The 15,982-nt window shown below is 41.5% G+C and overlaps 1 protein-coding gene across 3 annotated transcripts in view; it reads left to right on the forward strand.

The window, feature by feature from the left end:
* slc2a9l2 (solute carrier family 2 member 9, like 2) overlaps positions 1-15,982 on the forward strand; it is an 81,899-nt gene that overhangs the window by 23,959 nt on the left and 41,958 nt on the right. For all 3 annotated transcript variants that reach the window (XM_058072016.2, XM_058072032.2, XM_058072025.2), the window contains exon 7: positions 12,194-12,326. In XM_058072016.2, the coding sequence (XP_057927999.1) occupies positions 12,194-12,326 (133 nt within the window). The remainder of the gene's footprint in view (positions 1-12,193; positions 12,327-15,982) is intronic.

Here is a 15,982-nt window from a genome sequence, read left to right on the forward strand (position 1 = left end):
ATTCCAAAAACATGCTAGGTTAATTGGTGACTCCAAATTGTCCATAGGTATGAATGTGAGTGTGAATGGTTGTTTGTCTATATGTGCCCTGTGATTGGCTGGCGACCAGTCCAAGGTGTACCCCGCCTCTCGCCCAAAGACAGCTGGGATAGGCTCCAGCACCTCCCGCGAGCCTCGTGAGGATAAGTGGTAGAAAATGAATGAATGAACGCTACCGAGTGAGGGGCGACTATCATCATGTGTTAACCTTGCGAGGTCTCGTGACACCCCAATGTATATTTTGTATATTTTTTTCACTTGCAAATAATTAATAGGCTCCAGCACCCCCCCGCGACCCTTGTGAGGAAAAAGCGGTAGAGTACAGAATCACATCGAAAATACCTCCACTGATCACATGTCAAATGCCAATCTGAATAATTTAGTTTTTTATTAAAATTTAATGACCGATAGCTCTGTGATAGATCGTAGCGCTGGTGGAAGGGATTTCCACGGGATTGGTGATGGACAGTTAAAATTTCAGCAAAGTATGCCGCAGCAGGACCATTAATGGCCTTGAACACAAACAGGAAGACTTTATTCCATGGGAGCCAGTAGAGAGACCCGGTGCATGTCTCTACAATCAATTAACCTAACGATTTATGATCTGATTTATGGCTGATTCTTATTAATCCTGGACGCTGCTACCGATTCTCGCATGGGTTTTATCGTTCACAACCCAACCTTACCAAATATAAGACAAAACTGCTACTCGACAGTTATTTGATGACACTGCTTCACTGATTATCATTATCATACAATTAGCATCATGACGCCGCCACTGTTGTTTGTTAACCCAACCCTTTGAGGCACTTTATATCAGTGGTTCTCTGTTGCAGCTGCATCTCTCCAACCTGGTCATTAGTGTATGAGAGTGACAGACTTGGAGGAAAAGCTGTAACTCGCCTGGGAAGAAGTAGTTTGGGTTCCATATATACTAAATTGCTAGACCCCAACGTAAGGTGGCACCAAGGGAAAAAAAGACCTTATATCCAGGTCAATATGGTATATGTTTAGATAGACAGTGGTAGGTTCAATAAATATAAGAATAAAACACGTCCTGTTATTTAAATCCATGTTAGCATTAATTCCTATTATTTCAAATTTAGCAGTTACTTTTGACAAAGCATCTTATTGTCAAATACTGTTAACAAAGGAAAAAAAAATATCATTATCATTTCTTACAAAGATAGTTGTCATTCTGATGACTCTGCAAATGATCTGTCAAGTGACTTGAACAATCTGGAAGAGTGAAGGTGGGAATTAGATTGAAATGGAATAGACTTTCCATCTGTCAGGAGATTGGATGGATGAGCCTCAGTGTCACGTCTTCAGCTGTACAGCTCACTTGCAGCGGGCGGGTTTCATTCCAACTTGACATTCAAACTTCAGCTCGTCTCAGATGGTGGGGAGAAAAAAATATTTCACAACTTGCGCCTAATGATTGTCATCACTTTTTAAAATCTTCAAGATCCGTAAATCTATATTTTAATGAGCCAAAGTCTATTGTCTGAAACCAGTTTGTTGACCTATTATGCTTTCTCTACTATTCTGAACTATAAATGTAGTTTGAATGTTGTACTCTCGTGTTAAACGATGCCAAACTGTGTTTATTTTTTGTAAGTCATGGAACAAAAGCGCTTGTCTGTGTAGCATTATAGAGTGTGCACACAAGGAGCAGGGTTGCTCATATCCATTTTCTACATTTTAGCGGCTCTACTGGAGTTTTTCAACACTGGGAATCCCGCAAAAAAACATGTAATGACCATATTAGACGTTACCGATGCTGTGGAAAACCCAAACTATGGACTGTCCAGTTGCTACTTCCGAATCGGACTCAGGATCCAACGCATAAAGCTGACGTTCTAAAAAGATACATCGCCGTTTATTATCAATTCCTATACTGTTTATCAACAACTTCGATAAAGTTGGGTCCACAGCTAGCGGCACAACACTCCAAGTCCTTCTCAGCACTTTGGAGTATGGGTGAAATAAATTAAAACCGACTGCTTTCGAAGGAAGTATGAAATCCAAAGAAATACAGCTGAATAGGTGCAGATTCTAGAAGATCCATAAAGTTTTATGGGCGGGTTATTGTGTGTAGCTGCTCTATAGGAGTCCACAACTCAATACAAACGGATGAAAAATTAGCATTAAAATTAGCTTTAAAGAAAAGCTAAATCAACCTTTTAGTTATGAAGTTATTGCTAACATATCGGCTTTATGAACAAAAAAAATGTCTCACCTGCTTACCATTTGCACGGCATTGTTATTCACGACCTTACCGAGCTCGTTTTTTTCCAAAGGTTCACTCGCTTCTGAAAATTGTTTTGCATTGGATAGATGACGCCAATACGTCTTTTATGCCTGTCCCCTTGATAAAACACAGCGGAAGATGCTTTGCTCTGCAGCTTTTGTTCCTCTTTTTGTCCACTGATTTGCACAAGGTGATAAGCCTGCCGGGGTTACTGCGTGTCTCTCCTGGATGCGTTCAACGTGCTTGGTTGAGTCAGAAAAATGGAAATGTGGAGGACACAGCAGAAAGACTGACAGCTGAGAGGACATGTATTGTTCAAGGGACCTTAGTTTCTGTTCTCTTTTAGTGTAGTGGTTCACTCGGCTGTCTTCCTCCTGAGTTGTTGTGGTGCTATGGTAAATATGGTAAATTTAAGATAATCTAAATAACTGAATATAAAGACAAGAGATTGAATAAAGACTAGAGACTCAAACTGTTTCAAACTAGTAGCTCTTTGAATTCATCAGTACCCAAGAAGTAGCTCTCGGTTTGAAAGAGGTTGGCGACCCCTGTTATAGACTCATTATTTACACCAGAAGGAAGTGAATTTTCCCTGTTTCCCTAAACTGTCTCAAATGAGCGACTCGAACAGACCTGTTATTTTCTACACCATGCTTTCTTGTGCTTAATAAAGGGCTGTCACCTTGTCGAGCTGCTAGAATCTAAAGAGAAACGCGAGTCCCAGTCCTGGGCCGGAGTACACAGTAAAGAAATTCATTCATTCATTCATTTTCTACCGCTTTTTCCTTACGAGGGTCACGGGGGGTGCTGGAGCCTATCTCAGCTGTCTTTGGGCGAGAGGCGGGGTACACCCTGGACTGGTGGCCAGCCAATCACAGGGCACATATAGACAAACAACCATTCACACTCACATTCATACCTATGGACAATTTGGAGTCGCTAATTAACCTAGCATGTTTTTGAAATGTGGGAGGAAACCAGAGTCAGCCTATATTAGTACTTCAAAGTTTAAATACCTAAAAATACCTGAGCATCTAAAGAACTGGTCCTCAATAGGTGGCTGGTGGTCCACACCAGGCACACAGTAGGTTTTCATCACCCAAATTATGTAAACGTTGTAATGTAAATGTTTGTATATTTGAGTGTGAAGTTGCTGTATGATGACTTTAGTGACTGTTATATTGTTATATACAATATTTTTATACACTATATTGTTATATACAATCACAGGGCACATATAGACAAACAACCATTCACACTCACATTCATACCTACAGACAATTTGGAGTCGCCAATTAACCTAGCATGTTTTTGGAATGTGGGAGGAAACCGGAGTACCCGGAGAAAACCCACGCATGCACGGGGAGAACATGCAAACTCCACACAGAGATGGCAGAATTGAACCCTGGTCTCCTAGCTGTGAGGTCTGCGCTCTAACCACTAGACCGCCGTGCCACCGTGCCCCTGAGTCCCCGCACACCCTGCTGCCCTCCAATAAGAAGCCATTTTGGTTGGACCCACAAGTATGTGTGATCCTTGAGCGGGCCAACATTTGGATGGATTGTTTGTTCTGTTATCCAACAGACCTCTTCCTCGTGCCACCTACATGTCACTAGCATGTGGTCACCGTGACACCCGATCACTCCAACTATCACTTTACCTCATTATTGCGAGGCCACACGGAATGCTCCCAGAAGAAGCATCCACCAAGCCCGGGCGCCCCAAGCGCCATCTTGCGGCTATTGAGGCCCCAAACCCTTCACTCAAAAATCCTAGCTAAATATGAAATTGAGATTACATATCCACTGCCTACTTGTCCATATTTGTTGTGAACGCCCCTCTTATTTTTCCAACAAATGATGCAGGACATTTCCTTTAGCTTATTTTCTTCCACTATTACTTTCCACTGACCTTTACCCATGAGCATCACATGAGTGAAGACACAGACTCATTTTTAATTCATAAGTATCGGGCCTGTCGCATACACAATTTTACACCATGTGGTTTGAAATGAAATTGAGTTGAGCAGCCAATTTATTCACGTGACCTCTGTGCTGTGTGTGTTAGGACAGTTTGTTTGTCCGGTAATTTGATGGGAACGTGCTTGATGTATAGCGTGCAACGTATCTCCAGATAATGCCACCATGGTATTTGAATTTGCTGGCCTTTGGTTATAGGAGTCAAGACGTTTTATTTTGTCACAGTGGAAGCTTCTATTAATAGGAGTGAAAGATGTCACTGGTATAGGGTGTGAAATGGTGATAAGCTTTGACAAATGCTAATTACTCTAACCTTCATGCATCGCCTACTCTTTGGCCGGGGAAACACGTTTATTCAAATAATACAGCAAGGCGACGGATCTATCACTGAGCTTTTGCGCCAGTGAATGCATCAGCACGTGTGATAGGCTGGGGATTCATTGACCATAATGAATTCTCATTTATACCCGTATCTTCCAAATCATCACAACTCTCTTGGTCTTTCCAGGGGCTTTTTACTCCTGAAAAATCTATTCTGTATGTGTGGATTGTCATTTAAATGCAATCGATTCCAAGTCGCATGATTGCCATGCAAAACACAAGATGTCACACTAACCTAGACTATAAATTACTTTGACATTTGCCTGCAGGTAATGTCAGCTTGGACAATGTTAAGAACACTATGAATGAATTTTGGAAACATATATTGTTATACTATTCTGTCTTGGTACAGTTTATATAGTTAAAAGTTTTATTGGTTCGGTTATTTTGTTTTATATGTGGTCGGAATCTCTATACACTATAATGCTTATTCAAATTGCCCATTTCCTACCCCCTTATCCTTCACTGCAGCTTGTCTTGCTGCCTTCACTTACGCTCTTATTAAGTGAAACGTACTCTCTCTAGGGTTGAGAATATTCCGGTTATTTGCCAACGCGGAAAAAGGCTTGACTTTCTCATCCCACTGAGCATTCTCTCCTCATTTACATGCAGAGGGCTCAGTCGCAGAGGTCATGTGTAGAATTAGGACAGCCATCCACAAGTCATATTGAACCATATGCATATGCATATGGAGGTATTTATGGCGGCGCAGATTGAGTAACAGCTGATTGTTGAAGCATCAATACCGCATGTTCTTACTAAGTGACACTGTGAGTCAGATTGTTACATTAGTCACGTTTACATGAGGAGTTTTTCCTCTTTTCGAATGACTTTTCCGAAAACAACGGTATACATGGAAAGGAGTATTCCAATCTCTTGTCTACATGCGCCGTTATAATCAAACAGAATAGTCAATGGGGAATGCGCAGTAAAACGTAAACATCAACATCACATGATACCGTTTTTCCCGAGTTCTTTATTTCACTTGTTGGAATAAGTCAATATTGGGAGTTTTTTGTTTGTCCAGCCTTGAAATTTAGCTTGTATCAAAAATAATATTTATACCGCATTTTCTGGACTATAAGTCCGGAGTATAAGTCGCACAAGGCCAGAAATGCATAATTAAGTAGAAAAACATACATAAGTCGCACTGGAGTATAAGTTGCTAATTTATTTTACAAACTACTCGACCAAAACAGACATTACGTCCTCTTGGAAGGTAAGTTCTAACATGTAACATAAACAGTTTTTTCATTTATAAGTCGCTCCGGAGTATAAGTCGCAGGAACAGCCAACCTATGAAAAAAAGTGTGACTTATAGTCCAGAAAATACAGTAATTAAACTCAGGATACGTTTTATATAGATATACATTTTCTTTTTAAAGAAAAACTGGACTTATGAATAAAGTTTAGAAGGGTTTAGATTCTGTTCTATAGATGGCGGTAATGCACACGGGTACAAGATACCTCAATCGGATTGGGGAAAGGAATATTGCACCCCTGTAATCCGATTATATATTCATTCGGATTGGCACTTTTCTTTTGGAATGAGGTGTATACAAAGGTTACATTCTTTCCGTTTGAGCAAATAAACCGAATGCAATTGGAATATTTGGGTCCATGTATACGTGGCTATTGATTGGCACAGTATTTAAACAATTAGTAGTTTGTAGTTCTGAAGTAAAGGAGATGTCACAACATTAGAAGTTAGCCATGAATTAGTTCAAAGTTTATGGAAAAAGTAGTGGCTTTCGGTATTCCCAATTTTTTTTTCCAGATCGTCACCCTCGGTTCTTCCTTTGTCTAGACGTCACCCGCTACAAAATGTTATTGACATTGATTTTTGTATTTTTTCTCATAATCCTAATTGTGTCTGTCCTATGACTGACTGTTTTTGTGTAAGTCAGAATAACGGCTATGAAAAAGCAAATAAAAACAACAAGGCAAGTGGTTATCCAACCCGTTTGTACTCTGAGTATAAATCCGTCAGGAATTAATTGGTGCACGGCAAAAACATGCGTGACCTGACATGGCTCAACATGTGAAAGAATCAAAAGTCCCCTCCATCGAATCAATTCGTCTGGCCAACGTTGTGTATGCCTGCTCGTGTCCGATAATTACTGCGGTGCGCCTCGTAATCCATCATGCATTGGATTGTAAACAGCCCTAAGTGAGCGACAGCCAATTAAATCTCTCAACTGCTGTTGAAATAAAGATTTTCAGTTAACTGTCGCCGTACCGTAACAAGCTAGCGTGTTGTTGTTCATTCTGGCTTGAGAATTTGTTTTGGTTAAGCCAAAGTAATCAAGACTGACCTAACATCGAGAGTATAATTGGAGAACTTCAACAATGTGGTCCACCTGACATTTCCATTACATGTTACCCACCATGGACGCAAACCCATCTCTGCCTCCTGCATTTACTTGAACGAAGCTGCCATTAAATGTGCTTTCAGCTCTCCGTCCTCTCAACTGTTGGGACTCCAGACTGGACTTTTCTTTCATTTCAGCTCTGGTCATTCACAACATGACAGCATACACCCTCCAATCCCAGCAACCTGGCATTAGATGACTGAAAGGAAAAAACAACTAGCCTCATGGGACACACCCAGGAGCGTAGCAGCAAATTCTGAGCCTCCTGAAGGCACCACCCCCCATACACACACATACACATACACTCAGTATGTTTACATGCACTTAAAAAAAACAGGATAATTCCATGAATTTTGGCTTTTCCCACTTATGTATTGTATATGTATATATTATATACATATTATATATTATATACAGTATATATTGTATACGTACATATGTTCTTTTCTTCTATCCCTTGCTGCCACTGTATGTGAATGCATCATCAATGTGATGCATCAATACATACGTAAATAACCACAATTGCATGAATGTGTGTGTAAATCTAAATATTTTTTTCCGTATGACACATTTTGGGTTTCTGGCAAAGGGAGACTTTTAGTCAGAATCCCCCCCCCCACACACACACACACATTTTTATAGCTGAGACCCCACAGGGAATTAACCTTTATTCTGAATTTCATTGAAACAACCTCATCATTGAACCTTTTATTTAGGGAGTTTTTCTTAAAGGAGACCTATTATGCTTATTTTTTGTCCCTTTGTATTGAGTTGGGTAGGAGACCAGGGTTCAATTCCACCCTCGGGCATCTCTGTGTGGAGTTTGCATGTTCTCCCCGTGCATGCGTGGGTTTTCTCCGGGTACTCCGGTTTCCTCCCACATTCCAAAAACATGCTAGGTTAATTGGCGACTCCAAATTGTCCATAGGTATGAATGTGAGTGTGAATGGTCGTTTGTCTATATGTGCCCTGTGATTGGCTGGCGACCAGTCCAGGGTGTACCCCGCCTCTCGCCTGAAGACAGCTGGGATAGGCTCCAGCACCCCCGACCCTCGTGAGGAAAAAGCGGTAGAAAATGAATGAATGAATGAATGAATGTATTGAGTTGTGGATTCCTATAGAGTAGCTACACACAATAACCGACACTGAAAGCTTTCTAGTTCTTCCAGAATCTGCACCTATTCAGCTGTATTTTTTTGGATTCTGTGCTTTAATGTTTTAATGTATTCCACCAATGGCCCGCCTCTAGGCACGCTCACTTTGCTGTGGTTGGTCACACTCCTGAGTGCTTAGAAGGACTTGTTGTCCCGCTAGCTGCAAACCCAACTTTATAGGAGTACATAAACAGTATAAAGTGGGATTTATCCTTTTCAAATGTCCGCTTTATGTCTGCCATATGTGTTGGATCCTGAATCCGATCCGGAAGTAGATATTGAACAGTCCAAAGTTTCTCAAGGAAACGTCTCTCAATGGTAAATATCTTTATGATTTTGTCGATCGCTTTTCTACAGCATCGGTAACGTTTAATGTGGTCATTAAATGTTTTTTCCAGGACTACCAGTGTTTAAAAAATTTGGATAGAGCCACAAATCGTAGTGGAAACAATATTCCCACTTTTCTCCCAAATGGACACACCAACATACATTGTTTACACTGACCAGTTTACTGTAAACCAATAAACCAACAGTTATTTAATGACTTTCACTTTTCAGTCCCTTACATTCACAATATGTTTACCATACAATGTATCACAGCATGAAAGGACCGATCAATCATAATCCTAACTCCGTGATGTACAGCTCATACATAAAGCACATCATCGCATCGCACCCTAGCTTCCAGTTTTTAATATGCGCTAGATGATAACCTATCAAAATAGATAAGACCATGGAGTAATTTGTAGTTTATGTGAAAACAGCACACAGACAAGGTTTTACTGGAAAATCTACCATAAAACATCAGACAGCACATTTATCACACTATACGAGTACTGCCCATTTATTTCCCGAACGAGAGAGGCACCGACGTCCCACACAGCGAACACTCACTGATTAAAATTCATGAACAGCTTATTTGGATTTAGGGAGCTGGCTGGTGTATGGAATCAGAGTTCTAATTCGCTGTAGTAACAGGCCAGGAAATTGATGTATGTGTGTGTGTGTGTGTGTGTGCAGTCACTGAATGGTAAACACTTCATGCGTGAACAGTCATATTAATATTGTCAATCATAAGCAGACCTCTCGATGCATTTCTTTTAAAGGATGTGTAGTTGTTTATTTGTTTATCGTGGTTTCATTGGTTCCAGACCAGTAAGTGAATTTCAATGTTAACCACTCTTCCACCGTGCAGCCTTTGTAAATGCAAATACAAATTATTTTATAAACTTTATAAAAAATGAGTGGCTGCAACTGGCCCGAGGGTGGAATCGAACTCTGGTCTCCTAGCTGTGTGGCCTGCACGTAAACCACTCTTCCACCGTGCAGCCTTTGTAAATGCAAATACAAATTATTTTATAAACTTTATAAAAAATGAGTGGCTGCAACTGGCCCGAGGGTGGAATCAAACTCTGGTCTCCTAGTTGTGTGGCCTGCACGCAAACCACTCGCATACTGTGCAGCCTTCTTAAATGTAAATACAAATAATTTATAAACTTTGTTTAAAAGGACTGGATGCAACTGGTTGAAGGTGGAATCGAACTTGAGTTTCATAGCTGTGTGGCCTGTGCACTAACCACTCGACACCGTGCAGCCGTCTTAAATGTAAATACAAATCATTTTATAAACTTTATTTAAAATGAGTGGCTGCAACTGGCCCGAGGGTGGAATCAAACTCTGGTCTCCTAGCTGTGTGGCCTGCACGCAAACCACTTGTACAACGTGCAGCCTTCTTAAATGTAAATACAAATTATTTTTTAAACTTTATTTAAAAGGACTGAATGCAACTGGCCCGAGAGGGGACTCGAACTTGGGTCTCCTAGCTGTCTGCCTGCACACTAACCACTTGCACACCGTGCAGCCTTCTTAAATGCAAATACAAATTATTTTATAAACTTTATTTAAATTGAGTGGCTGCAACTGGCCCGAGGGTGGAATCGAACTCTGGTCTCCTTGCTGTGTGGCCTGTGCAGTAACCACTCATCCACTAAATAAACTTTTTTGCAAACCAAAAAAAAAAAAAGACCACCACCGGCTAGTATATGTTAACAATGAAGGTTTAAAAGAACATTTTCTGTAAAAAATGTCTGTATTTTTAGTTACGAAGTTATGAATTACATTTTCTTTCAGCCCGAATTAAAATAACTGGCTGTCACTCAAAACTGTTGATATTCACGTACATGTAGCTGAAAGTGTGAAATTGCTTCAAATGCTCTTTTTTGTTCCCTTGAAAAGCAAATGTTGCATACCCAAGCCCATAAATCTAGCAGGCAGCGAATGACAAATATGCAGCGTCAGTGATACACTGCGAATAATGTGGCGTATACGGCACCTGAGAGAAACTAAATGGTCAAGATTGTTCTCATGAATCCACCTCTGTTTGGCTATCCATCTTTGCTGCCACCCTGAAGAGCGCTGCAGGATACAATCGTGAAATAACCAATTTTGATAGCCACAATTTATGATATTGGCTTTATCACCGGTTGATAATTTTGTGCTTCACCCAGCAGAGCAATGGTAATAAAAAAATGGCATCTCAGTATTTATATATGGTAGCCTGTATAGAATTTGATGGCACCGCCGCTTCTTCTTCCTGCTGCTTTCTTTTTATTCCCGATGCCAAGATGGCAGTAACATTACAAACTCTCTCCCAGTTACTGTCACAAAACAGCAATGGAAGTCCACTTTATTCTTGCACATCCGATTAATTATTTGCAAGTGAAAAAAATACATTGGGGTGTCACGAGACCTCGCAAGGTTAACACATGATGATAGTCTCCCCTCACTCATTCATTCATTCATTTTCTACTGCTTATCCCCACAAGGGTTGCGGGAGGTGCTGGAGCCTATCCCGGCCGGCAGTCTTCGGGCCAGAGGCGGGGTACACCCTGGACTGGTCGCCAGTCAATCACAGGACACATATAGACAAACAACCATTCACACTCACATTCATACCTATGGACAATTTGGAGTCGCCAATTAACCTAGCATGTTTTCGGAATGTGGGAGGAAACGGGAGTACCCGGAGAAAATCCACGCATGCATGGGGAGAACATGCAAACTCCACACAGAGATGGCTTAGCGTGGAATTGAACTCGGGTCTCTTAGCTGTGAGATCTGCGCACTAACCACTCGACCGACGTGCAGCCAATGATCGCAACAATACAGAATAAAAACATTCATTCATTTTCTACCGCTTATCCTCACGAGGGTCGCTGTGGGTGCTGTAGCCTATCCCAGCTGTCTTCGGGCGAGAGGCGGGGTACACCCTGGACCGGTCGCCAGCCAATCACAGGGCACATATAGACAAACAACCATTCACACTCACATTCATACCTATGGACAATTTGGAGTCGCTAATTAACCTAGCATGTTTTTGGAATGTGGGAGGAAATGGGAGTACCCGGAGAAAACCCACGCATGCACAGGGGAGAACATGCAAACTCCACACAGAGATGGCTTAGGGTGGAATTGAACTCGGGTTTCCTAGCTGTGAGGCCTGCGCGCTAACCGTAATCAATATGATGCCATGCAATTTCCGTCTAGTGTTTGTTTTTGTAGATGATGATAGTGCATTGTGAGGGCTGCACGGCGGTCGAGTGGTTAGCACACAGACCTCACAGCTAGAACACCCGAGTTCAATTCCACCCTCGGCCATCTATGTGTGGAGTTTGCATGTTCTTGAACTTGTAATGCCACTAACCACTCAGCCTACAATGTTATTTCCTGTTCAAATTTAAATTCAAGAAAACCTAACAACTACTTTCTTTGCTCAGCTGTGTTGCCACTCAAGTATGCTGTTGAGTGATGATTTCCACATTGGAAAACATTTGTGAATGCTCCACTTTCTCTGATGGAAACAATAAAAGAATAGCACAAGAGAAATATATTCGTAAGAACTGTTGGTGGATGTGGTGCACAAAGTACACCCTCAACAGGAAATATCAAAACTTTAGCATACATTTTTGTTTATAACAACAACTGTGTTTTTTTTTGTCTGATTTGTGACTGCAGGAGTCCAGGTGGAACTACTTATTTTCTTTCCTGGCAGTGCCTGCAGTGCTGCAACTCTGTGTTCTGCCTTTCCTCCCGGAGAGTCCACGCTTCCTGCTGATCGACAGGAGGGATGAAGCTGCAGCAGTGAGAGGTAATTTTTATTTTACACCAACAGAGATAAATAATGACACCACTGTTGCTCAGGTTTAGCCCCACAACACATTCAAACTGTTGTATTGTTCCGGTCATTTCTTGGTCTTTAGAGATGCCCAGTTTCAAGACCAGGGGTGCTGAAAATTAGTTTTGAAATGAAAAGTCCCAAACTTCTACTTACTTCTACTCTACAATAAACACAGAAGCACATATATTTTTAGTATATTTATCAATATGAGTTGTTCAGGGGTGCACACACTCTTGAACGAGGGAAGGTTTATGGTCAATGGAAACAAGATAGTTGAAACAATACGTATCACTAGGGAGAAGAAGTTACATGTTCAAACTACATACTATAAGTCCATAGAGCATTGGATGTGGGCATACTGTAGCTCAACCGCATTCATTAGCTCAGCATGTAGAACTCTTATGTCAGACTTTGATTAGAGTTGTCTCCAGGGGGTTTGTGGTGCTTTGATGCTGAAGATAATTCTCTCGAGGGTGACTTTCTTGAGATTTTCAAAGCTGGGCTCAGCGTTGCAGAACTATAGTTAAACTTTTGATGATTAAAAAAATATATATATTTGTAATCAATATTTTATTTTGGAAATTGGAAAACTTCAACAGCAACAGTCTTGGTTGAGTACACCACTATATCTGTATCTGTATCTCACCCATCTAAATTCTAAATATATCTGTATCCATATTCCGGGTGGGTGGGACATAAACCGAAAGTGGGTTTGGTTTAAACGAAAATACTCGTGTCCGGCAAAAATGCATTATCCGTAACAGATATAACGAGTATTCGGGTCATTGATAAAACATTATTGTACTATTGTACACAACTGATAAGAAATGGGGTGGCACGGCGGTTTAGTGGTTAGCGCGCAGACCTCACAGCTAGGAGACCAGTGTTCAATTCCACCCTCGGCCATCTATGTGTGGAGTTTGCATGTTCTCCCCGTGCATGCGTGGGTTTTCTCCGGGTTCTCCGGTTTCCTCCCACATTCCAAAAACATGCTAGGTTAATTGGCCACTCCAAATTGTCCATAGGTATGAATGTGAGTGTGAATGGTTGTTTGTCTATATGTGCCCTGTGATTGGCCGGCGACCAGTCCAGGGTGTACCCCGCCTCTCGCCCGAAGACAGCTGGGATAGGCTCCAGCACCCCCGCGACCCTCGTGAGGAAAAGCGGTAGAAAATGAATGAATGAATGATAAGAAATGTAATGATGGTACAATCAATAAATAAATAAAATCAATACATACAATACTATACAAAATTAGTTATTATTTTTTTAACTCATTCAATCCCAGCCATTTTTCAAAAGCCCCCCCTCTCAGTAGAAGCCAGTTTTTAAATGATTTTGAGTGATTTTTCAAAGCACACAGAATATTGTGTTTTTGGGCTATACAGAAATGGTATATGCCAAAATATAGCAAAATGACACTGGTCTGCAGTTGGTGTCCCTGGCTTCTCTTCCCACACAACTGAGGAGACTGAAGTCAGCGCAGCTTATATAGCTCCATGCTTAACGATTGAGTGATTGAACCCAAGTGAGCATGTCATGGCATGGTGCCTTCAAGGGCCAAAGAGAGTATGGGGAAAAACGCTGAGGTTGAGGATTTTGACCCTTAAAATGTTCCATGCTGTCTTCTATTGTGGAGTTGCATCATCACCTCTTTGTGTCTGTTGCGCCAAAAAAACGTAATATACATATGAATATGTCTTACAAACTTTATGCAATGTCTTTATGCACCTGAGGATGTTTTTTTTTTCTTCCAACGGGACACAATCATTATTATTTACTCTCCGCCATCTGTCTTTGTTTACGCTCTCCACAAACTGTCAGTTCATATCAAACTCAAATGTTCCATCATTTTAGCACCTAAAATATTGATGGGTTCTAGAGTCTTACCGTTTAAGTCGCTCGACGTGCTGGGAGATAATGCCATTCATGAAACAGTCATGCTGTGATCCATATTTGTGCTGCTGTGATATTTAATTACAAGTGGAATGATCATGCATCTGTGGCTCTTCAGACAGCCAGTGCCAATCTGGGGTGGCTGGAGTATGTCCTTGAGGGAAACGAGTGGTTGGCAAAAAAATATATCCTGGCCAGGCTCCCTTCATATTTTTTTCTATGGGCCAAAATGTGATGAGCACAACTGTAGCTCATCATCAATGAATGAATGAATGAATTAATGAGTGAATGAATGAGAATCACTGTGGATCCGTGTGGCTTGTATTGCAATGGTGGTCGACACTGCACAAGTCTTCCACGGTGGCCCTGGAAGGCCGTGTTAACAACCCACTAAGGCCTTATTAACAACCCAGCGTCCGACAGGAACAGCGTATCTCCCTGCAACCTGTCTCGCTCCTTGTCATGGTGCATTTGTGCTGTGACGCTGACCTCCATTTTAAACATCACAGAGGCAGATAAGAGTTTTTGTGGTGAGACCAGCCATGTGTTTTGGTCTAGAATACAGGAAGCAGAACTGTGGGCTGCAGAGATGAGGATGCTGAGGTTCTCATTGGGAGTGACCAGGATGGATAGGATCAGGTACGAGTACATCAGAGGGACATTAAATTATTTGTACAAATTACTGTTTATGCTGTACATTGTTCATATTTGATGTAATCTATTTATTCTCCACATTATTATTTATTATTATACGGGAGCCAGGCAACAACATTTCATTGGCAATTTCACTGCTGTGTTATTGTGCAATGACAATAAAGGAATTTTATCCATCCATCCATCCATCCTACATGTTAGAGGCCTTGGAGATAAAGTCAGTTATCGGCCAGATTGAGATGGTTGGGACATGTCCAGAGGAGAGATAGTGAATATATTGGTAGAAGGATGCTGCGTTTAGAGCTGCCAGGTCGAATGCTGAGGTTCTCATTGGGAGTGACCAAGATGGATAGGATCAGGATGAGGTACATCAGAGGGACATTACATGTTAGATGCCTTGGAGATAAAGTCATTTATCGGCCAGATTGAGATGGTTGGGACATGTCCAGAGGAGAGATAGTGAATATATTGGTAGAAGGATGCTGCGTTTAGAGCTGCCAGGTCGAATGCTGAGGTTCTCATTGGGAGTGACCAAGATGGATAGGATCAGGATCAGGATGAGGTACATCAGAGGGACATTACATGTTAGATGCCTTGGAGATAAAGTCAGTTATCGGCCAGACTGAGATGGTTGGGACATGTCCAGAGGAGAGATAGTGAATATATTGGTAGAAGGATGCTGCATTTAGAGCTGCCAGGTAGGAGGTGTAGAGGACGATACAGATGCAGAAGACAGGGTTGGATGTAGATTGATGTTCTCTGGTGACTCCTGAAGGGAAAAAACCCAAAGAGAAAGAAGAAGAGGCAGATTCAGGCGGTTCACCTTTTAGGGTTGCTCCACAGAGTATACGTATCTTGAGTGAAAGCATTGACAGACTCGAGTTAGAAACGGAGAATGCCGCACAGCTGCCCACCCTTTCCTGCTTACTCGCTGGTAGAATTGTGCCCTAAAAGCATACCATTGGAGGAAAAATGCCCGACATATTTTATCTTTTGGTGTGACTAGCTGAAATGACGTAATGCCATTTTTTTGTTGGGATTCAAAGTGACCGTGATGGTCCTTTAAAGGCTTTGGT

This window comes from Doryrhamphus excisus, linkage group LG11 (assembly GCF_037039965.1).
Source record: "Doryrhamphus excisus strain RoL-2023G ecotype Guam linkage group LG11, RoL_Dexc_Guam_v1.1, whole genome shotgun sequence".
Taxonomy (NCBI): domain Eukaryota; kingdom Metazoa; phylum Chordata; class Actinopteri; order Syngnathiformes; family Syngnathidae; genus Doryrhamphus; species Doryrhamphus excisus.